The sequence below is a fragment of the Mycteria americana genome, chromosome 3, assembly GCF_035582795.1.
Source record: "Mycteria americana isolate JAX WOST 10 ecotype Jacksonville Zoo and Gardens chromosome 3, USCA_MyAme_1.0, whole genome shotgun sequence".
NCBI classification, from domain to species: Eukaryota; Metazoa; Chordata; class Aves; order Ciconiiformes; family Ciconiidae; genus Mycteria; species Mycteria americana.
In genome coordinates, this window is record NC_134367.1 from 68,634,525 (window position 1) to 68,658,397 (window position 23,873).

Below are 23,873 nucleotides of genomic sequence, written 5' to 3' on the forward strand. Positions count from 1 at the left end.
ATAGGTAACTAAATAAAATTAACTTTCAATTAAAACTCCCGATTGTATTGTACGTACAAATCAGTGAGGAATGCACAGCTTATGTTGTGGGTTTTTTTAAAAAATAATGAATAGGATTTGCATTCAAAATATCTGAGAATAATCTTACAATTGCACAACTTACCATAATGATGGTGCTTGGGGACAAAAACGGTTTATGAACTCTTTCACAAAATTCTACCTGTAAATGAGGAATTTAAATTTGCTGGTACAATTTCTGTAATATTATGCAAGTATCAGTTATTTATGTGTTCGAGTGGCAATAGTGCATCGTTTAAAACAAATGGCCACTCGGTACTGTGGTTACATGCACACTTATTATAACTGTGTCTGGAAATTACCTGTGTGTTGAATATCTCTGCTGGCAAAGAATAGCATGGCCATATGAGAAACACCTTTTAAGCTGTATTAAGCTATATTTTATGTTTAAGCTATATTTAAGCTGTAATGTGTTATTTGGATCTGGTTTTAAATCAGTCACTTACTTTGTTCTCGCAGGAGACTTAGCCAGAGGCCTACAACTGAAGAGCTAGAGCAAAGAAATATCCTAAAGCGTAAGTATTTTATTCAGGTTTCAGCTAGTATTTACTTAGAAAGTGAGCATATGTTGGATTCATATGGAAGCCTGTCATTGTTGCTCTAGTGTTAGAGCCATAACTGGAGAGAAATTATGTTCTAGAAAATAACGTGTCAACACTAGATCTATATACTAACCTGTAACGGTAGCTGTGAAAATTGCATGTATTCAAGATGCTGAATTTTGCTTGTCTCAATCCCACTTCTTGAAGCTGATCCCAAAGACCAGGAATGACTGAGGTACCCCTTAGAAGTAGTTCTAGGCTGGTTAAACTTCTGCCTAATTTTTATGAGGAAGAGGGAATATCCGTAGGAGGCAGAGGTGGGATATAAGGGCAGAGGTTGGAAGGTGGAGTAGAAAGAGGAAAGGTGAAGCGTTCGGGGAACATGAGTAGGTATACGCCGACTACTTCAGAATGCTGGCCTTCATATCCACTTCTGACATCTTCTGTATGGAAACTTGCGTGAGACATTCTCACTGAATGTCTTCCCATTGATTAAATCCTTCCTCAGTATCCCTCTTGAAAAATTTAAGTCTATAATTCAAATAGTTGGGGCAGAGGAATGAAGTACATTGGCTGTTTACCCTCTATACCTATTCTCCTATTTACTTATGTTGGTTTTGTTCTTAGACTGGCAAACGCTTTAGAACAGGCATTTTTTGTCTTCCTTTATGAATCTTTCCATAATATGGATGTTACCTAAACACATACTGTAACAGTTGTCATGCCCAGCTCCTCTAGCCCTGTGTTCATTCTGCAAGGGTAGCTAGTACTTGATGCTTAAGTAGAAGAAATAAATGAAGAAAATGCACATGGAAGCATTTCACACATAGCAACAAATCCAAAAACTCATTTATTCTTAAGGCGTAAGAACTTTCCACACTTGATGTAACTGAAACAGCAGATATAATGCCATTATTTCCAACAATCGTTCAGAAAAGTTGGAGTTCATCTGTGCAACCCTGGTGCACAGCATGCTAATGGAAGAAAAGAAAATGGGCTGTTTACCCGACAAAGTCCATGGACTGATCACTTTGTCACCTGCTCAGGCCAGCAAATCAAGGAGACATAGCAATTATTGGCTTTCAGGCAACCATCCATGCCAATGAAATCCTACTGCTGCTGTCTAAGCTCTCAAAAGCCAAGTAGTGCCATGTCTTACTGAAAAGGGAAGCTACAGTTCATGCGTTATGGTGCGCAGGAGAGGGTTCAAGGGGCTCCTGTCCAATACGTAGTGCGAACAGGCTTTCTAAGACTATGATTTCTGAACCTATAGATCGCACAGATACATAAAGATAAAATGTGCAATATGAACGGTTTTTATATGAGAAACTGCTCATGCTGGACTATGTGAGAAAGGTAAATCCAAAACATCTTTGGTGGGCCAGGATATGGCCACTGAGCGGGGAGCACCGGCTGGGCTTCCTTACTGCCCTCTCTGTCTGGCTAATCTCTAGATAACTAATCTAGCAACAAACCTGCGATGTATTTAATATCCCTTTTGCCATTGTTTATTCCATTCACTGGTTTTGCAATAAGTAGCTCAAGACTGGAAAGCAGTTAATAGATTTCTTCTCCTGTTTCAGCTTGTTTACCTTAAGCTTTTGGCAGCATACCAGGCTTTGCACTCAATACCTCCAGCCGTCCTCCCCTGCTGCTGCCGGGGGGCTGTCTTAAAGAGGCAAGGGAGAGCAAGAAGTGAAGGCTGGGAAGCAGCGTTATAAACCACAAAAAATCACAGAGTCATTGGCGAGCACGTGGAGAATCCAAAACTGCTTTTTGCTCATTACCGAGGTATAAAATATTTCAAGTTGACAGTGATCTGTAAAAAGCAAAGCAAAGCAAAGCAAGCCAGGGTTTGAGGTGACAGTCTGACTCAGAGCCCTTTCAGGGTGCAAGTTCTCTCTCAGCTCGGAGGCAGTTGTATTATTTATCAAAACTATTCCCTTCCTGTGGATCATTCGAAAATGTTTACATGTCTTAAATGCCTTTGTTGTTGTAGGCAGCTTTTGTGAATAAGTTGGGATTTCTTTCATAAAGCTTCCTTCCTCCTATTTTTAAGCAGTGGATGCGGAGAAGGGGTTATATTATTGTGGCTATGTAAACTGCAGCTAAGGGAAAGTATTGTTTTGAGTAATATCGATCAGACTTTGAGGTTACATCAACTGGTAAAGGTCTACATGTTGATTTCAGGATTAAGTTCAGCCCAAATCTTTTAAGAGGTTCAGAAAAAGTCTGTATTTTTTCTTTTTTTGTATTTCCAGTTAGTGAGGAAATCTGTCTTGCAAAAAGTTTTGTTTTGATTGTATATCCAGATAAACCAGTTACTGAAAATCCTGTGACTGAGTACAGTTGCAAGACGTTGCAAGCGGATTTCTATAAAAACCATTTGGAGAAAACTATCCAGACTTCTGAGTCTTCCCACACTAAAACAAAGTTAGGATAACTCAAGAGTCCACTTGAAGGCATAGATAAAGCCCTGTGTTTTTAATAAAGACAGGTTTCTCATGTACTGGCTTTGAGACAGTAGTATTTATAGTATTGCATTATGGCAAAGAAATTTTTTATTCTTCCAGGAATTTTGGATTAAGATAACTATTTTTTCCTGTATTTGTAAGGGACAGTGACTTTCTTGTACTGTGCACCTGCATGCCTGCCAGTCCTGGCTTTGTGGAAAACAAGGGTTAGCTCTTGATGCTAGTTAAGGAATATTAATGGTTATCTTTGCATGTAAAACCAGGAAAGAGAAACCACTTTGTGCGTTCCAGAGCACTGCAAGAGGCAAGCGCTTTATTTGTCTTTTCTTTCTCTTTCCCTAGCAAGCCCACAGAGAAGTCTAAACATAGCTAATCCCATAGGGACACAATGGAAATTTCGGTTTTATGCTCCGGGAGTACTTTCTGGTCAAGAACGGAGCAGTCCTCAGGCAGAACAATTTCTCTCTTCTCTTTTCCCCTCCTGCTATGAAACAAATGTCCCACAGAACAGAAGGTGACCAGATTTCATATGGCAAAAGTTGCAGGAGCAATAATGTATCGATGCCAGGGAAGCTGCTTGTTCTGCTTTGACCGGTGTTTGTTTTAACTCAAAGGCCATGATAAGTGATGCTAAACAAAATTGTTTCAATTAGGAGTCAAATCCCAGTTTGACCTCCTAGGAGCTGCAGGCAGGGAAGGAGAAAAACCGTAGTTTTGCTGGGATCTAACTGGAGACTCGTGCAAGCAAAGGGCGCTCGCTGGGCTGGTCCTTTGCCAGTACGGCAGCAGCAGGACATCTGAGGAGGGGACTTGCAGCTGGGAATGCTGTGTTTATATTTTCTTTCTCCACATCACCCAGATTAGATCTGCTTTTAAGGTGGAAAGCAGTCAGAAGTGTGTTCCTATGCATTAATGTGTTCCTGTTTGGGCAAGCAAGTCAGTTCATACCTGCAGCCAAAATGTGGCCCCCCGGCTGGAATTTTCCACAACACCTGAAGGAAGCAGGAGCACCAGACCCATTATTTTTAGCACCACACAGCTTCTTAACTCACTACAGCCACTTTCAAAACTTTTACCTTAAAAGACTAAAAATACGCTGTAGGTGTTACTGTTGGTAGGAGTTTGTATCAGGGCAATGTTTCTGTAGCACCGGGCTTAAAGCAACACTCTGCCCAGCAGGCTGGAGATGGGAAATAGGTGCTTTAGGTACAAGTCAGTGCCATAGACGGAGGGCCGTTTGCCAAACAGCGGATTCAGTATATTAGAAGCAGCCACCAGATTTCAGTCCCTTTCCTTTAGCTCTTGAGTCTTATTCCTAGAAGTAAAACCAGTTGAATATATAAACCACGTCCTGCCCCCTGACCTCTCATGCAGAAGACTGTCTGTTCCCCATGGGTACGATCCCCACCTGCTTTGCCCGGGAGTGAAGGAAGCTCCTGGTGCCTCCTGTTAGAGCTGTACTCTGAAAGGTGGGCTTCCAGCCCTCCTCACCAGCCTCCCACAGGACCTGCCTGGACCCTCTGCCCAGCAGCTAAGATGATGGCCTTGCTCATCTCCCATTTCTCGGTGGTTTCCCATGTCCAGCCATCCCTTCATGCAGTCATCTGCGCTCTGGGTCCGCAGCCCACAGGGAGGTAGCTTCACAGCTTGGGATAGGCAGCTAACCTTCAACCTTCCTAAGTGTCCAGGTCAACTTTTCTGAGTTATTTTATCCTCCCCCAAAATATAGAAAAAAGTATTTCAGATGGCCATGCTGTTGGTAGTTGTTTCTTAAGGTATGCATTAAGCAGTGTGAGCCCCTGTTTCTTACATCAAGCGTCTTATTGCTGCTTCTTAGGAGACACGGTGGTTTAGATAGCAAAGAAATGTCAAGATATGAATAATGCAGAATGTATTTTACAAACTAAATTAAGGAAAAGGCAGTACCAGGGATGTGTATATCCAGCTGCATTTTTTTCTGCTGTGTCTGCTGCTGGAGAATTTCTGAGGTAGGACTTAAGTGACTCAGTTCATGAAGGGACAAAATCCCTTATGTCCAATGATTCCCAGGTGAATGGAACCCCAAATTAATAGCTTGTGTTTAATTACCTCAGCTACTGCGTCTATTGATTGCAAAGACAGTATATTTAAACAAAAGCCTACAGATTATTTACCTGTCCTAAAACAGCTAGAGAGCTTTTGATTTTGTTAGGTGAAGATGTTATAAAGAGAGTTCTTATTTGAAATCCTAAGTCCTTAAATACACCCAACTTCTTTATTGATAGATACATTAATAAAAATTTTAAAAATGCAGATCAATCTTTAACTCTCCATTCTTCAGTTTTAGTCAGTTTACAGTTCCTCTATGGAAACAGGCCATCCATTTCTTTACCGTTCAAGAGAAAAACTACTAATAAACCATAAGTTACATTCGCATTTCAGTATCTCAGTAAAATCACCATCACCACTAGATCCAACCTAATCCTGGCAGCAAGCCTGTGCGATTGCATCTTGCTGATGGAAACCTGGGGTTGGTGTTGGACTCTTCTCACAGAGCAGGTCTTGGGCTGGTGTCGCCTTTTTCCTATTGTAACTTTCTTCTTTTTGTTTTTTATCATTTGTTCCTCTTCCCCTTTCCCTTGTATTCTTCTTACGTGACAGCCTTTGAGTCAGCAAAGGAAATCTGCAAGTGCCACAAGATGACCTGTCGTAGTGTTGTCTCCAGTGTATCAGTCATGATACAGAAGGTCCTCTGCGGCCAGGTTGCCTATACTAACACAGCAGGCTGGGCATAGCAGACAGGGCAAATCGGACTATAGCAGGATTTAAAACTGCCTTTTCATCTGTACAGGTTGCCTGCATCCACAATAGACAAATTAATTCCTTTAAATGTATAGTTAGCCTTGAACTGCAACATGGAGTCCATAACCCCCAACCATGAACAAAACAAGATCAGAGTTTTATGGATGCCTCTAGGTGGGATATTTCATCCACCACAAGTTAACTTTGCATATAACCACTAGAGGTGGACTGAAAAGGCAGATAATATTCTTCAAAATGTACGTCAATTAAAAAAACCTGTTGAGTACATATGAACGTGCCTTTGTAAGTGTGCTTTTCACTGTCAAGAAATCAAGTCTGGTTAGCACAGAAATTTGTTAAAAGCAGATTTCACTCTCATGCCCAAATACATTCAAAAAACGTACATGTCATTTTCTGCTGTACTCCTTCATTTGGTCTAGCTAGTGGCCCTTAACCAAGAGGGCTTGAGTGCTGAATCATATGCCCGCATTATAAAATCAGAAAAAAAAATTAAAGTAACAAAACCAATTTGCATTAACAAATGACAGTGAAATGAATTGTCATTGATTCATTGCGTCCTATAGCAGTAGAGGGCACTCAGCTGGTTCAGATACTCAGAGCAAACTTTTTTCTTGACCCTTATGAATAATTAGACTCTTACTCTAAAGTCAATAGGTGGCATTTTGGAAGTAAAAGCAACAGTGGTTTTCATGTTACGACAAGTAATTGAAACATTAGGCAGCTCTTTCAGGGTACTTCTTGTTTGCTGTTACACAGAAAGGAAATGACAGACGCCTCCTCTTTGCTGTGTTCCTGACCCACACTGGTGGCTTGAGATGTCTACAGAATCAGGAGAAATGAGGATAGGGAAAACAAATGAGAGCACACAAAATCCAAAAAGCAGACAACACATGCAGGATCACCCAGAAATATGAGGAAACATGATCCAGGACTTGAAGTCCTGAAGCTTTCAACCAAGAGAAATACAGTATGTGCAGTTATAATACTTAAATATTCACTCCTTTTTATCTCTTCTGAAAACAGAGAAGAATGAAGAAGAGGAACAGGAAGCCAAAAGAGAAATAAAACGTAGACTCAGTAGAAAGGTGATGATGTGTTTTTTGTATTGTGTATTTGTGTACATAGGATTATTTTTTATAAGATTCTAAAAATCAGTGTGTATACATGACTGCAAATGTCCATCAGTCATGCCCCCAGATGAGTAATCTGTTTAAAAAGCAATACAAGCCGAGTCCATCTTGGGGGAAACTCCATCCTGTCCAGTTTCACATACTTGGCAAAGCATACAGAGTCTGGCCATGCTTAATATTTGTCCCTGTAAGCAGGGGAGAGAAATGACACATTTCCTCTGTGAGCATGACCACTGCTGCCATGTGTGTTCGAGGGCAGCCACACCTGTGGATCCACTCTTCCCTAGAGCAGCGGAGAGGGCAGCAAAGCAGTGTGGGCCCTAAGAAATCCCTTCACCGTTCTTCTGACCACCTCAGTGGTCTTGGCCGCTGCAGGTGGGATTGCGCTCATTGTCCCTGGAAATAAAGCAGCTATGGATCTGCTGCCCTGAGTTTGGGAGCTCGTTCTGGGAGAGGATGGGGGGAGTTTTCGTACGTACCCCTAGTCTCCCTTCTCTGCAAAAATACAGTTTCCTTAATATGATCGTCCTTAGTTAATTAAAGTTAATATTGTTTGAGGTGACTGAAACAATCTGGCATCATAATGACCCCCAGGTGTTCAAAACCAATTTTTTTAGTTAGGCAGGCACCTCCAAATCCTGCTTCTTTTCAGTAGTATAGTTGAACACAGCAGACTGTGTAATCGTTAATGCAAATGGACCTGCTGCCTAGTGGGGTAAATGGTGTGACAGTTGCAAAGTCACAATTAATATTCCAGGCATAACTTGTCACGATTCTCTGTGACCTGCCCAACAAAGACTATTTTTATAATTGAAGAAATTAGGTTGTGCTGCTTCCCCATTCCTGTGCAGCGCTCCCAGGATGGTGCCTTTTTTTAGACACCTGAAAGTGACCCTATTTAGAAATACCATTAAAGTTCTCTTGAGATTACATCATACCCTCGGCTTTTATTTTATTTTATTTCATCTTATTAAACGTACTATTTTCTGCCTCCCGCTTACAGCTCAGCCTGAGGCCTACAGTGGCTGAACTTCAAGCAAGAAGAATCCTTCGATTTAACGAGTACGTGGAGGTCACGGATTCTCCGGATTATGACCGTCGTGCCGACAAGCCTTGGGCCAGGTTAACTCCCGCAGACAAGGCAAGGGGCAAATGTAGATTATAAGAAAATGCTTGCATCTGTCACTTTTTTAGGGCTTTCCTCTGGTTTACATTCTCTTGGCACTGGCATCACGAATGACATCTGCTGGAGGCAGCAAGATTGTCATGGTACTACTGTGCCTCTACTGCTTGCAGCTAAGAAAACCCACTCAGGTGCCTATTAAGAGCATATTTGCCACCTCCATTACAGCAGTTCAGGCCAGAATTTCTTGCATTTTTAAGGCCTTGCTAAGCCAGGCACACACTGTTAGCCAAGATTGCCACAACCCGTGGAATTCAGGCAAGGTTTCTGCAGGCAGAAGCCTGCATCACTGCCACCGAGAGTTACTTTTGCAACTCATTCAAGTGAAAATAGGTAGAAGCTGCCCCATCCTCCTAAGGGTTCTTGGCCACAACCGTCAGTGCAGGAGCTGACCGTATGCGTGCAGCACGCCTTCTTGGGAAGTTTGCCCCCAACGTCCTGCAGTTAGTAGTTCCTCTGCCTAACTACAAAGGATGAGACAAATGATTCTGTGATTCTCTTTTAAAAAACAGATCTGTCAAAGATTACCATAAAATACTCTTCCATTTCCCTCCGACACCACTTCATAAAAGGAAAGCTGTAGGATTTATGTATCAAAAAGTGCTGGCCTTTTTAGCACTGGGTCTGAACCGACTTTTATGGAAGTCCTATGAGATGTGCTTGGCATGAAAAGTGATATATGCAAGAACCCACTGTCTTTTAGCTAAGGACTGTGAAGCACTGGTTTTATTTCAGTTTGTATTTTAATATTAATGCCAGCTCATCTGACAATTAAAGGAGAATCTCATATCAAGTCAAGGCAGAGACATTAAAAATGTACCCAGAAATGTTTGTAGATGTTGGTTCTGGGAGGTGCTGAGCACTCATGTAGTCCTCATGTAGTCTGTAGGAGGCTGGAGCACCCAGCACCTCCACTTTCACCTAGGTCTAACCAGGTAAACTGCACTAGAAAAAACACTGGAGTTTCCTACCTACTTCAGCGTAGCAGTTTTTAATCTCAATTCAGTTTGCAATGAACAGGTGCCCAAGGCTGGTTCTGTGATCCCCATGTTTGTTGGCCTCAGCAGAAAGGCAGACCCCGGGTTGCCTGGAAGCTCCCTTGCCCTTTTTTCCCAAGGAAGTAATTTTTCAAATTCCAGTGGGAGCAGAAAATTGTACTGTAGCTATATTATGGAGCTGGAGCTCTGGTGTCTTTGCTGCTGATTTGGTGCTCAGAAATAGCTGTCTGTTTCCTAGCTATTACAGCAGCCTCGTGTAAGCATGCTGTTGTGGCTAAATGGAACCATCCCCTGCTTAAAATCAAGTTTCTCATTTATGAGACTGCAGTCTGGTAATGCTATAATTTTATCATGCTGCTTGTCTGTTCTGCATTGAAAGGCATGCACACCAGATGAGATTTCTTTAGGGATTAATGAAATGATACTGCTTTTATTTAAAATGGTGAAAGAAAAGAGTGAGTAAGAATAAACTGTCATTTCATTTCACAGTGAAGCGTATGGCACAGAAACAAAAGCCCTTGTAGTATATATTAGAATATTTCAGAAATTGTATGTGTGACCTGATGAAGTAAATTGCTTATCACTTTTTTAACATAAGCAACAAGACATTTACAAAGTGCACTGAATTTCTGCTATTCTTTCGTATCTGCCAACTGAAAACACAAGCCTGAAAAGTCCAAATACCTCATGTAAATTCATATAAAACTAATCAAACCAAGTGACTAATTCCACTTAAAAAAAACGCTATTCATCGTGCATTCCTGAATTCGTGTCTTCAGTGGGGAGATACAAGGCCCCTGCTGTGTGTACAGTGCCTGTGCAGGCAGCGTGACTCACCAGCTCCTCAGGGGCTGTGCCTGGAGATGAAATCCCCTCGGCGCTGCACACTCAGCAGGTGACTGTCGAGGTAACCCAGTCCCTTGCCTGTTTTTGTCTGTAGCAAGTGCCATATTTCACTGGGGGGGTGGTTCACCCGTTGCAGGAGATTTGGTGTTTCTTTGTTTATTGTTGGTGTTTGATGCTTTGGGTTTCTTTGTAGCTTCAAAGAGGTGTAGTTGAAAACAGTCATTCATGTTGATGGTAAGAAATGTGTAAGAGCTGTGGATTACAGTAAGGGAGACTGGAAAATGGGAACTTTAAGGGAACCTGCAAGAGTAAGGCCAGGTTCCTCTCAGACTCTGCTTTCTTTAAGTTTCATATTTCTTATGGTTGTGTATATCATTATTGTTTATTAGGCAGCAATACGGAAAGAACTGAATGAATTTAAAAGCACAGAAATGGAAGTACATGAGGAAAGTCGGCAATTTACCAGGTGGGTGAATCCCTCTTCTTGCATAATGAGAGATGAGTATGACAGTGACCCTCTGCCTTTCTCCAAGTCCTCTGCAGTTGTGTCATGACTTGCATAGATTCCTACCGTGAGTCCTCTTGAATCCCATCTGAATCCCACCACTGATTCTGTTGGGATTGCCAGTGTTCCTGGTGCCATCCCTGAAGTTGGGTAGTTGATACAGCAGTGAAGGTGACTGCAGTGGATCAATTGCTACACGGAAAAAGATTGTTTGGGAAATCTAAAGAATAATCCTTTGAAAGGACTCAGCATTTCTCACTGATGAAGTTAACAGTCCTCAAGCACAAAAAAAGGGATGTCCTTCTCTGGCAGTGCTCCTTTGCTCATGAAAGTATATGTTTTTGTAGATGCGTTTGGTAAGTGAAAACTAGATGATGTGTTGAATTTCCGAAAAGCTCACCAGTGTTTTGGGGAGCTTCCTAAGGGTCACCTAGCCTCCTGGCAGCAGTTTCTGGGGAATAAGCCAGTTTCTAATTTTCCCTGTTTGCTACTTCTAATGTGTTAATCTGGATTTGTTTTGTTCTCTGCTTTGGATAACATCAAGATGTTGTCTGAAGCATTATTATTTAAAGAGCTCTGAAGTGTCCACAGTTTTTAGCAGGACTGCAAATTTGGCAGAGTTATTCCTAGGGGGAGGGAGGCGCTTTCTGCCATCCCCATGGCATCTGTTAGTAGGGGTTTTTTAAGTTATAAAGGCTGAAAATTGCCACCAGCAAGCAAAACTTGCTGTTAGGATCAGCCAACATTGCGTGCATAGTAGTATTGTCTTCACTTCCACACAGAGTTAAGTCAGATAAAAACAATTGCCCAAGACTGGGTTCCTTCCTTTTCCTGCTACTGTTTCAATCAAACTCAGGGCCCAAGCAAGTGAATGTGAATCCTCTAATTAAAGAGAGTGTCACAAGGAAAATTCACAATGGGAGATGGATGTTTGGTGATTTGTTGCATCTCCTAGTTCAATGCTTGATTTCACAATTTCAGTGATTTTTTTCTCACCAAAACATGGATTTTTTTATAATACTGTAAACTCACTCAGTGTAGATATAACATGAATAAATTAATTTTCAAAAACTCAAAGCAGTTTCACAGACAGCAAACCTAAGCCAGGAGATGAACCAGGAGGCAGGGTTTAAATCTAGTGTCACATTCTGACCATTAGAAAATGTCCTTTTCAAACATGGATTTGTATATTTTCATTTGGCTTCTGATGTCATTTTCTCTTCAGGTAGTGGGTAGTATATCTTCTTCAGAATATATAAAAATACTACTTTAAAAAAATGGGCATCCCAAGGGAGAGAAGGAAAATGAGCAGGAATAGAAACCTGGCTGTGTGCTGAGAGAGATGGAATGCAACCCCTTGCTTACGTTGTTATGGTTTTTGAGTTGCATTGCAATATAGAAGCATAAGTACAGATAGGCATGAGTCATACAAAAAGAATCGGATATTTTTTCACGAGAATTGAAAACAGCTGAGGCTGATTACAATTGGATTCTTGAAAGCTGAACCAAAAATCTCAGGGATCCAGTGGAGTGACAAAGCAGTTAAAAAGTGAATTATTTGTTTTGAGGAGGGCCTTGGAAAATGGAGTAAAAAGTAGGCACAGCCAAACTGTGATAAATATAGGCAATGATTCTATAGGGTCCTGGAAGAATTTCAACCTGAGGGAAATCAGGCTCTCTCTGTTCTCTCTCCGCCCTCTTTTTTTTCACTGGTCATCTTGTGGAGCCACTGCACAGAAGTCAGCAGAGTAACACTAGAAAAAGCTAATTAAGACCAGAATTAGATGCAGATGTTTTTAAGTCAACTGCAGTTTTGAAAATAAAAAGAGATTCCATTTCCTCCGGGACCTCTCATTAAAAGTAGTTCACCACTACATTTGGATTGATACAACAGAGTTGATTTGGTTTAAGAAAACTGTAGACAAAAGTCTCTAGCCAGAGAATGAATTACTCATCTTTTAATTTTTTCAGGGAGATCACTGAGATAATACAAACCAAAAGGCACTGTCATTGGCAGCTGGTTAACAAAGGCTTATTCCTGAAGTTCTGTGATAGAATGAGACAACAAGGAAGCTGCTTATTAAACAAAAATATCTTATAGCATATAGTTTCTTATATTATTACATATTCGATATAAGATGATTTAATATTATAATCAGTATTTACAATATCTTGGAATTGTTAAAATTTGATATTATACTTGGGAAAGAAGAAACTGGTTTTCATTGTTCATCATTTATTGTAATGACTGTCAGTTGAACTGTTTTTCTACTCCTAGTAATTTAGACTGATTCCTTCTGTTATTTCATAACAGAATCCAAGAAACTGAGTTTCTAAAAATAGAGAAATAAATAAAAGTTTGGGAAGAGGATACTAGTAGATGTTTATAAAGTACTTCTAATGGAAATGCTATATATAGTCCAATATATTGTTGTTCTACACAAATACGACCCTGTGCCTTTTTTGCAATGCACTCTACCCTCACTTAGCAGATGAGCTGCATACTTGTGAATGTCAGCTTTTGTGTACACCTCCTTTATTTGAGAAATGCATCCCTGTATGGTACTGTACCACATTACAGGGATAATGTGTGGCTTGTTCTCTTTTCTCTTCTCTGGAACTGTTAAGAGAAAATGTGTCAAACAAAAACTTATGTAAATCTACTGTGCTAGGTGCGTCATTACCTATGCTGTTGTGAAGTTGCTGCATCTTTCACTACTTCATGGATAGATGTATTTTTAAAGCCATTTAAACAAAGATTTTTAGAAGTCTGGTGATAGATACATTGAGCACCTGATATTGGTGCCCTTCTTACCCTTTGCTTTGATTCATTACATTTAAGCTGAGTTAGAATTTCAATTGCTGTAGGCTCCTAACTTATTCTAGAAAAGGTTGGCGACACCCTTTGGAGCAACCCACCTCTATCCATCATACAGGCAATTGGGAGTGATGTACCTGCCCTACCTAAAAGTCTAAAAAACAGTGAGGTGTATTTGGGCCTTCGTGTGCCACAGTTGGCTGCTGTTAATAGGAAGAAAGCATCTGCAGTGCTATAAAATTTGTTGCTTACTTAAAAAAATCCAAAATTTTTGCTAGCTTTATTTTGCAGAAGGATTAAAAACCAGAAATTTAGTTTTTATGGCTTAGCAAAGCTTTTCTGATTTACTAGCAGTGTCTCCAAATAGTGGATGCAATTGTGGCTAAATGTGTATTGGTAAACAAAACAGACTGGAGACTGTTCTCCAGCCCTGAGGCCAGCAGGCTTGGCACAGCTGGAATTCATAACTTCTTCCCCCCACCCCAAAACAGGGTGACGTCCCCCCCATACCCAGTCTGCCTATTGGCCTGTGCTAATCCCAGCCATGCCCAGGCAGTATCTGGAAGAGTGCTGGTTGACCCAAGCAAAAATGTGCCAGGGACCACAGTAACAGGTTAATGGGATGGACAGACAGACATACACCAGTGCCTGAGCCACCCCACAGCCCTGTTTGGTTTTCTAGTAGAGAGAGAGACACAGTGGGAATAATAGGGCTGACTAATCCCACATAGACCAGGAAAATCAGGAATAACTCTGTTCAGGCAACAAAAGTAAACAGCTGTGAGAGCAGGATGAGGATCAGTGTCATTGTCAGTTGAAATAATATAATTCTAAGTTTTTTTAATGATTTATCATTTCAGGTTTCATCGTCCATAACTGTTTGACCACATCCCTTATTTCATGTGACAATTTTCTTTGGGGAAATCATTGCGTCCTGAAGACCTGAGATTGCACTGGAACTTGACTAAGCGTGAGCGTGTGCTACAGCTTCCCCTGAGGTTAATGAAGGATGTGGCCCTCGTCTTTATCAATGGACAAATGATTTGTCTAGGAGGAGAATCCACATGAAGTGTTTGTCAGTGTTAAGACAAACCACGGTTCTGTGGCTCACCCACACAGATGAATCGGTGGACTTCTTCTTCGGAGCTCCACAAGTCAGGAAGTGCTGAAGACAATCGCTTGAGAGCCTGCTACCAGGAACTCATCAGACTTCATAGGGTTGTGACTGAGGGTAACTGAGAAGGGGGAGTGTGAAAAGGACTGAGAGCGTGGCAGAAGAGAGACTTTGCTTGTCGGTCCACAGAGGAAAGCGGAATGGATGGGACTGCTTAACAATGCACTTGGCCAGTGGGAGGAATTATTTAAAAAAAAAAAAAAAGAGAGAGTGTGAGCAACTGTGCATGTATTTTTTTTAGTGGCCACAACCTGTCTTAGAAAGACAGCAAGCCACAAGTCCTCATGTCATCAGTACTTTAGTGAAGAACTGTAATTTTCTCTGGTGCCAGTAAATACAGTTGCCAGAAATTAGTCCTAGTATAATTCAGCTGTGTTTTTTAAAATCCCGGTGAGCATGCTTCAAGAAAATACATTGAACATTCATACAGAACAAGTCATATATTTTTTGGTTTTTAATGTTGAGATACTCTGGATCCTCAGAAATACATAAACAGGATTCAAAGGACAAATAACATGTGACACTATGAATGCAATGAAATGCTTCATGTTTAGGGACACTCCTTGCTGTCTGTCACTTGCCATTCAAACCACAGGGATCATTATCTTTCTCACCTATGGCAGGCAGTGATGACACTAGTGTGAATCCAAAATCAGAATTGAAATAGGGCACAAAAGTCTTTACTAGTAGGTTCGAGCAGTGATTACTAATGTGACTTCTCACATTTAAGGACTCTTGCACTGCTTTAAGGAAGAACTCCCAGATGAATCAATATGTCTTCAGCCAGTGGTCCTGTAAAAGTGAACGGAAAGTCCTTAGAGTGTCTGCAGCCTGTTTTTGTTGAGTGTGAAGAATGCTTCTTAGATTCATAATTTTTTATACTATCTTGAAATTGTATATGTGAATACAGTACTATTAAAATTAAGTGGTATGGAGTGTGAAAGGCAATACATGGTTTTTCTAAGTTGGCCCAAAGGCCTATTAAAAAGCCTGTGGTGTTGTTTACACTAAGAAATTCTCTGTCTTATATTAGCACTTATTTATCCTTTGAATTAATGTACACAACATTTGGGGGGGGTCTGGAATTCACATATGCATACATTTAATGCAGTATTACAATATATTTGCTATTTATCCTTTCTAATGTGTGTACATATTACAATTTATTTTTGTCTTTTATGTGCCCTGTTTAGTTTTTAATTATGAAGTGTAAGTATTTCTTTTTCAGGCAATAAAAGGTCTGTGTAGATGTGATTTTTACCTCAGAACCTGCAGTAGCTTCTTGTGGAATGTTTTTAGTTTATATAATTGAAGGTTGTTGTTTTAGATGTCAGCCTAAAGGCAGGAAGGCAATTTGGTGGCTAAAATTAGATCTCCCTCTTCACTGATATTTACAACAAGACCAGGTTTGCATAAATGGAGTGGATTATTTTAGTAAAGAGCAATTCTAGTAACAGGAGAGTGCTTTCCAACAGCTGGCACTCTATTATTTTAAAGAGGTTGACAAACCTTTTTTTAAAAAGATAGATTTATATGACTGTTAGGATCACTTACCTTTTAGTAAAAACCCAATGACGTATGGACCCCAAAATATAAATAACCAAATAAAATAACCATCTACATGCTTGTAGCAAAGAAAATGAAGCAGCACCTTCCTTTTTTAATGGAATCAATAAGAGGCATTAGGATTCCATTTGCAGAAAACAGTTTAGCTTCTGTGAGGCCCATCATTTTACAAATATAGAAACACCACTTTGACATCAAGGAAGCAGTGAAAATGTATTCTTTGGCACTAAATCATGCAGGAATGATCAGGCCATTAGAGTTAAGGTTTGTCAGCAATTCTGGTAGAATCCTAATTTCTATTTTTAGAATTTTAGAGTAAACTTAAAAACTTACACTAGCACTTAATAAATAGTTCTCCTGCTTAAACTTTTTGTTGTTGTTGTTGCCAAATTTAGAAATGTGTGTCCAAAATCCTATAAAGGCCTACGATGTTGACTTTGAAGTATAAAACACAGTTTCACTTCAAAGGAAACAAGTGGAGCAATTAAATAGACCTCAGTGTTGCCTTAATCACTTTCACACATTTGAAAGCAGCCAAGATACTAAAGGCAGAAAGATAGCTGTTGCACAGGCAGAATACCTTGGACAAAGGTAAAGTCAGACTATATAAACTTTATATAAGACAGTAGTTCCACTGACATGCCAGGATACATACGGGTTACACAAGCGAACTAAAACTTGTTAAACTCTTAGGATGAAGTGAATGAATTGACTTTGCAAGAAGACATTCCTCTATACTAGGCCTGGAGCATGGATGGCGAGACATGTGGCACCTTCTAGTTTAAGAATTAAAACACAAAAGATGAGGATACAGCTTCTGGCTCAGACTTCTTCAAGCTGCATTTTGACATAAGACATGAGGATACGTAGGTGAGGTATCACTTAGGCTTTCCCTATCCTCCTTCTGGGTTTGGGTTTGTGGTTTTTTTAAAGTATTCCCTACAAGCCATTGCGGGAGGCAGAATGCTAGCCTAGGTAGAGATGCTGAGCTAATCTTTAATTTCTTACGTAATTTCTTAATATTTTGATGATAAATAATCAGATGCATTCTTTGGCCCACAATTCAGCAAACTACTTAAGCAAATTTATGTAACTGGATAAAAAGAGTTGCCTTTATTGGGACTTATGTAAAAATGTAGTATACTTGCAGAATTAGAACTATAAACTATCCATTGTGTATTGTACCCACACACAGACTTAGAATTGTATATACTATTTTTATATTCTAAATATATATTTAGAATATAAATATATATTTATATTCTATATATAAGTATATTCTATCAACTGGCAGAAGCCGACAGCTGTAAAGTGTTATCCATGCAATAAAAAATAACAAGGTTTTGGTATGTCACTGTGTGCAGTGAAGCAAGTTTGCTTTACCTTATTGAGCTGCCTGAAGTCAGTTTCTGCTTTATCTCCTAGTCCTCTGTATTGATGATTTCAAATGTCTTCAAGTTGCTACAACAGCCCGTTGGAAACAATACGTCATGTACCTAACTCTCTATGGTGCTGCATGCCTGTTAGAAGGGAAAAATCAGGGTAAGTCCTGAGAAACTCCTGACTGAGTAATCCTTGAGGAAAAAAAAAAGATGGAAAACAGGCAAAGAAAAAAATAACACTTTCCATGCAACACATAGTACAGTCCAGCTGGCTAAAAGGGATCAATGTGTTAATTTTTACCAAGTTGGACAAATCATTTAAATGTCATCCACAACATATGACAAACCTTACACACATACCTATGTTCCACAGAGTCAGATACGAACTCGGATGTCTACACCCACACAAATAAAATGAGTAGCTTGAAGTAGTGGTTTCTGAAATGACCTCATATATCACATTTATCAGTAGGATCACGCATCACAGCATGTTGCTGTGGCTGCAGAAGAATGGATGCTTAATCAAATCCTCATTTCTTCTTCACATAACAAATTGAAATGGTTCTAGAATGTCTCTCGTCTCTCTCTTCTTTCAGGTAATATATTTAAGTCCTTATAACTGAAATTCGTTGTTTCAAATGAAAAATAGTCTGTCTGAATTTCCTCTAATTGTGCTATATGTGTTGATTCAAAAAGTACCAAAAAAAATTATTTAAACTAAATGCTAACGATTATTTAAGCTAAATACCATTTTGACCGGTGATTTGAAACAAGGTAGGACCAGGAGCAGTGTCTCTTCAAAGTCACTGAAAGTATTCACAGCCATTTCTTTGTAGGTCTACAAGATAGTATTTGTTGGGTTTAGCATTTACCTACAGTTGTGCGTGTCCCTTGCTGTGGTGGACTTCACCAACCTCTGATGTGGTGTGGGGCAGGGCAGCCAACCTTCTGCTTTGGCCACACTGAGCAGCTCTTGGAGAAGCACCACAACCTCAGTGTTGACATGTAAAAACTGTATCGGATGACCTTTTTTTTTTTTTTACTTTTTTTTTTCCTTGAAAACCAAATGAAAGCTGTGAAAGAAAGGGAGGAAAATGTCCCTGATATTACAGAAATTAGACCCCTCCTTCCAGGTGAGATTAGTGCTTTGTTTCCAGCAGCTATGCTCAAACCCAGATCTTGTGGCTAGTAGTACTACAGCTATGTCAGAGAACGTCTTTCAAAACAGCTGTCACTTAACCTGATGATAAATATGGTCTGAGCCACAATTTCATATCATCGTAAAATGGAAGGAAGATCCCGCTAGCACAGATTAAAAAGGTGGATCTAGTCCGGCAGCCTGGGAATCAACCAAAACCCCCTCAGCTGGCAGCGGGACGGAGCCAGGGTAGGGAGAGCCACGCTGTCACCTGGGTACCTGGCAGACTACACCAGCAGGATAGGTCTGGCTGAGCACTGCTGGCATCCTAAGTAGAGACGAGAATATGAGCCCATGTCTTAATGTCTGTTAACGCTTTAATGATAAAGTAAACCAGGCTAAAAGCTTACATTTGCATTAAATTGTCAGGTATACCAGAACTGCGTCTTTTAATGCTTTCACGTCATCTGTTTTTATTCATATCTCAAGACCTGTGCCGCTGCTATAAACTAAAAGACACACTCAGGGTGAAAAACAGAATAAATTTGCCTCCTGCCTTCAGGAGCTCCCACATTTAGCTCCATTATTGTTGCTATCTTTATTCTTATTGTACAAAGCTCAGTGCAATGCTCACTGCTGGGACCTAGCTTTTGGTGGGGAAAAAAAAAAAGCAATTCTCAAAGTTTGTATTAGGTTGATATTAAAATATTTTGAGGATCAAATAAAAAGCAAAGTAAATTCCCCAGAATAGCTTAAAGCTTCTATTTAAGAGACATCTGAAAAAAAACTTATGAAGTGTAGCTATATAGAGAAAGGGAGAGATGGAGTAAAAATAACATATTTCACTGTAATGTTTTGACAGGTTTCTATTTATTAACTTTAATGATTAATAAGATCTTGTTTCACTTTGTCAGTGTTCCCATCTTGTTTCAGGATTTTAATGGAAATAGAGCTCATATGAACTAGATACAGCATTTCACAATATTTCATTATTTCTAGAAGCTGAATATTGCATTGGATAGGAACAAAGAAAGTAATGGCATTCTCTGTATCTCCTTGTTCAATCATTAATTCTTTATATGAAAAAGTCTTGCAGTAGTATGTCAAATTTAACCACATTTGAACATTGTTATAATACAGTAAGATGTTGCTGAACGTATCTCCTCTTCCTTTCACTACTTTGTGTGGTGGTATATTGATTTGTAAACTTGTATAAATTTTGGAATTAAATACTGTGTTTTGGACAATTATTTTAGCTGGTGTGATTTGAAACAAAAAGATATCAATGGCTTGTTTGAATGGGCATCTAACTGTATGAGTGGGAAGGGTGTGGAGATGGAACATGATAATTGCCTGCAACTGATTAAATAGCTCTTAAATTTTTTTTTTTCCCTAAAAGAGAAATAGAATTCCATTTACAGTGAAACTGCAAATCTAGGAGAGGTGCAAGAATGCTGCAGAGCATGCAAGAATGCTGCAGAGCACATTGCTGTACACTCAGGAGCTAATAAGTTTGCGTCCCTTCCCAGCTTTTCACAGAGCAATTGCTCAAACAGTAAATCATGGCAATATTAGTATGTCAGGCTTTGTAGACCCAACTGTACCTTAAACACTGGGCATTCAAGAATGCATATTTCTGTGGCAGAGCTGCAATACGCTGCAGCAGGGTACTAGTCAGTGCTAAGAATCCTTGCACACGCAACTCTTCCACTCACGTCTGCAAGGAGACCTCTTGGAGATGACTCCAGTAAGGAGGGCTTGATAACCCATCCACACTGGTGGAGGTGGTTAAGCTCCAGTAGGGTCTTATTAGGATCCAGTGAAGTCAGGAGGTTCTTAGGTGCTGAATATACTATGAGCAGGACACAATCACCTGAAATGAAATTTTCATGTGAATTCATTGGAATTAAATTTTGCAGCACATAATGGAGAGTGTCACCTATTAATAGGCACTGGGCCAGTTCTTAGACTCTATTGTTTTTATTAATTTGATTAAAAAATAGAAAGAAATTATGCTCAGAGTAACTCACTTGAATTTCACTAAATGTTCCTATTTACAAGTAAAACAAGGCAAATAAAATTCAAGACTTGGTTTCCCACTGCCCTTCATGCTGGATAGTTATTGATAACTATAAAAAATGTATCTGAAACATTATCAGCTTAGAATTGCTGGCATTTTAAAATGTTCTTTCCACGTGTTTAATGACTTTCAAAAGGTGTGAGGCTGTGGAGAATCAATACTGGTAACTTTTCAGCTTATGCAGTGTGTATTTTACATAACAATTATAAAATGAATGCATTTACTTGTATTTTAGCAGTTTGACTTAGAGTGACTGAATATGGTAACTTTAAGAAGTGGCTGGTCTAATACTGCATTTTACACAGGTGTATTGATATCTGTGAATGTAAATAACTGGAATTGTTACAAATTAACGATAGCTGCTGCTTGGGGTTTTATCTGTACTGTAGTATATACCTCTATATATACACAAACACACACAAATATATTCCAACATTGTCATCTGAAAAATAGAATATGTATTATCTTTTTTATACAGTACCTATATTATGCTTGTTTTATGGTGTTTTTATTTAACAAGCAAAAAACCCCATGTGCTGCCTAGTGGTACAGTAGTGTAGGATACTCTGCTGTGCACAGTTCCAAGTGCCTTAGACAGCTGTTCAGCTCTTTAAATGATAGATATATATGAATGAATATATATATGAATATAAACTGAAGAAAATTACCTCAATAAAATTGTTCAGAAAATCTTTACAGAAAATATTTTGTTCTTGAATCTCTAGCAAGTACATGTGCCTGTATAATGGAGTTAACTTCAGAGAGCAGTTACTTGTTGGAAAGTAGCCAGAGACTTAATTAAAAGTCCCTCTGCATGGAAATGAAATGAAGGAAAGTTCCTGAAACCTTCCTTTGAATTTTGGGAGTCCTTCAAACACACCTGGTAGCTCTCTTGTGGGTGGTGTATTCCTGCAGAGGTGTGTTCAAAGTGGTGATAGTTATTTTAAAAATACAAAGTTAAGTGTTGTAGCTCAATGGTTCTGAGACCCAATTTATGCTTCCAGTTTCCTAATTTTTTTTTTATCAGCAAGAAGTGGTTTTCACTAGTTTCAGTGGAATAACTTCATTGACAGCAGATTTGCAGCAGAATTACACCTACTGCACACGGACAGAACTGATTTGCATAGCTGAGGGTTCAACCTAGTCTGCAGTATGTCCACCAATCTTTTAACATTACAAAGTGACTGACAATAACTTTCACTTTTAAATTACTTTGTAAAAACTTCTGCTTTGCAAGAACTATGAGAAAAATTATTAGCATAAACTTCCTTACATGGAAGGCAAGTTGTTGATTACATTAAGGAAATGCATGCTTCCAGCATATTATTTTTCAAGTGGCTGCCTCGACAGTGAGACCATTCCAATACTGACCATTCTTCTTCCATAAGCATAAAAGAAGTGGTTAGTGCCCTGAGCACTTTTCCCCTCAGTCTCTGCAGATGGTCTTTGCTGAGTTTAAACTGCAAGGTGTCTCAGCAGAGAACACAATGAGAGAGTACAGTGGGATCTTACAGATGGCCTTGTAAGGCGTAGATGAAATCAGAAGCTTAAGTGGAGTTTCCACCTGAGAGACTCTCTCATACACATTTTCCATACATGTGATACTAAATTTTGATATATTGTAAATCAGTTGGAAGGAGATGACTCACCCTTAGGTATCAACAAAGGAGGCAATATGATGCTTATTATTGCTAATCCCTCAATCTTAAAACTAATCTCCAGATGTATTACTGTTGGCATACATTATCAATCTCCTGTGATAAGGGAGCCTGTTGTTTTAATCACAGTGTGAACATGTAATATACGTCCTTCCCCCTAAATGCTTAGAATCTGAACAGGAAATACAGGGTGGGGATGTGAGTTAAAGCAAGACAGAAGACCCCGAGACTTAAAAAACTGAACAGGTAAATTTAACTTACACATATGAAAAAGATGATTAGCAACAGAGCTGAGAGCAAAAGCTAATTTTTCCCACTTCCAGACTGACATGATACCCCTAGACCAGATTTGGGGTATATGGAATGACAGTGCTGCCACTATTAGATAGGGGGTCACCAGGCATAGGGGATTGTCAGGTGTAATCCTGTTACCAAGTCTGCGTACAAGTACTTGGCACTTCTATGCATGCCAGAGCTACCTCAGGGACCTGGAAGCAATAAGGAGTAATCTAATCTACTTTGTTACCCCACAGATAAATGCTAAGTACTGTATTTTTAACAGTTGGGTGATTCTGCTTTTAGTTATTTTGAGCTACCTGAAAAGCTAGCTCTGCTATTCCACCTGTCACTGAGTTTGCAGTATAGACATACTATAGGAAGGGAGTTGCTCTTGTTAGGTGCAGGCCTGAAAAACCCACTCACAGCATGCAGTCAAAGGGTTGCTAACCTTCCTGTACCACGAGGTGTGTACTACAACCTTCAGAGGGCTGACAGCAACAAGATACTCACCATGTACTTTTAGGAAGCAAGAGGAAAGGAAGCTCTAGCCTTTGTGCGGATATAGGCAGGGATAATTTGAATCCTCTGAGTACAGGAGTCATTTCAACTGATGGGGCAGATCAGATCAGTTTGTCCACTTCCGTGAGAGTGATGTGATGAAACTTGCTGGTAAAGATGCAAGACTTCAGACAACGATACTCAGAAGAGTGAAAATCTGGGCTCTTTTGGAGCTTTAGTGACACCTACTGAAAAACAATGAAATCCACTCAAATACGATTCAAGCTCATATTTTAAGGTGTACATATATTTAGCTGCACACATATACACACATAATACATGAATAATTCTTTTATAATTTTCAGTGACAACCTTTCCATAGCTGTTATTGTTTTAATCATCTATATGCACGTGGAAGAAACTGCTCCCTTCTGTGTTTTACTTTCTTTTTGAAATGTAACAAAACGGTTTTACATCATATTCCTAAAATACCCAGGATACTTTTTTTTTTCTTAGCAAGGAGTGTGTATGCGTGTGTCTGTGTGTTTGCGCACAGGCATGCCACATGGCGTAGGTATAATTTATACAGCAGCAGTGTCATATCACAAGAAATAAGAACTCATATATGGCAAAACACTGTTAATAAGACTACATATTAGTTACACCTGAGCCTTCAAATTCAGCCTGGCAGAGCTTGTGCAGAGCCAGACTGCAAAGGCATG

At 39.6% G+C, this 23,873-nt stretch overlaps 1 protein-coding gene and 1 long non-coding RNA gene across 4 annotated transcripts in view; one reads left to right on the plus strand and one right to left on the minus strand.

The window, feature by feature from the left end:
* Nucleotides 1-17,319, plus strand: part of PHACTR2 (phosphatase and actin regulator 2) — a 143,215-nt gene extending 125,896 nt beyond the window's left edge. For all 3 annotated transcript variants that reach the window (XM_075498883.1, XM_075498885.1, XM_075498884.1), the window contains 5 exons: nucleotides 538-593; nucleotides 6,920-6,981; nucleotides 8,030-8,167; nucleotides 10,443-10,519; nucleotides 14,237-17,319. In XM_075498883.1, coding sequence (XP_075354998.1) covers nucleotides 538-593; nucleotides 6,920-6,981; nucleotides 8,030-8,167; nucleotides 10,443-10,519; nucleotides 14,237-14,252 — 349 coding nt within the window. In that variant the 3' untranslated portion in view covers nucleotides 14,253-17,319. The remainder of the gene's footprint in view (nucleotides 1-537; nucleotides 594-6,919; nucleotides 6,982-8,029; nucleotides 8,168-10,442; nucleotides 10,520-14,236) is intronic.
* A 101-nt stretch (nucleotides 17,320-17,420) lies between these two features.
* On the minus strand, nucleotides 17,421-23,478 carry LOC142408409 (uncharacterized). The gene is made up of 3 exons (XR_012775276.1): nucleotides 23,164-23,478; nucleotides 20,241-20,509; nucleotides 17,421-17,636 (listed from the first exon to the last, which is right to left on the minus strand). It is a non-coding gene; the product is annotated as an uncharacterized LOC142408409 (long non-coding RNA).
* Nucleotides 23,479-23,873: the final 395 nt, after the last annotated feature.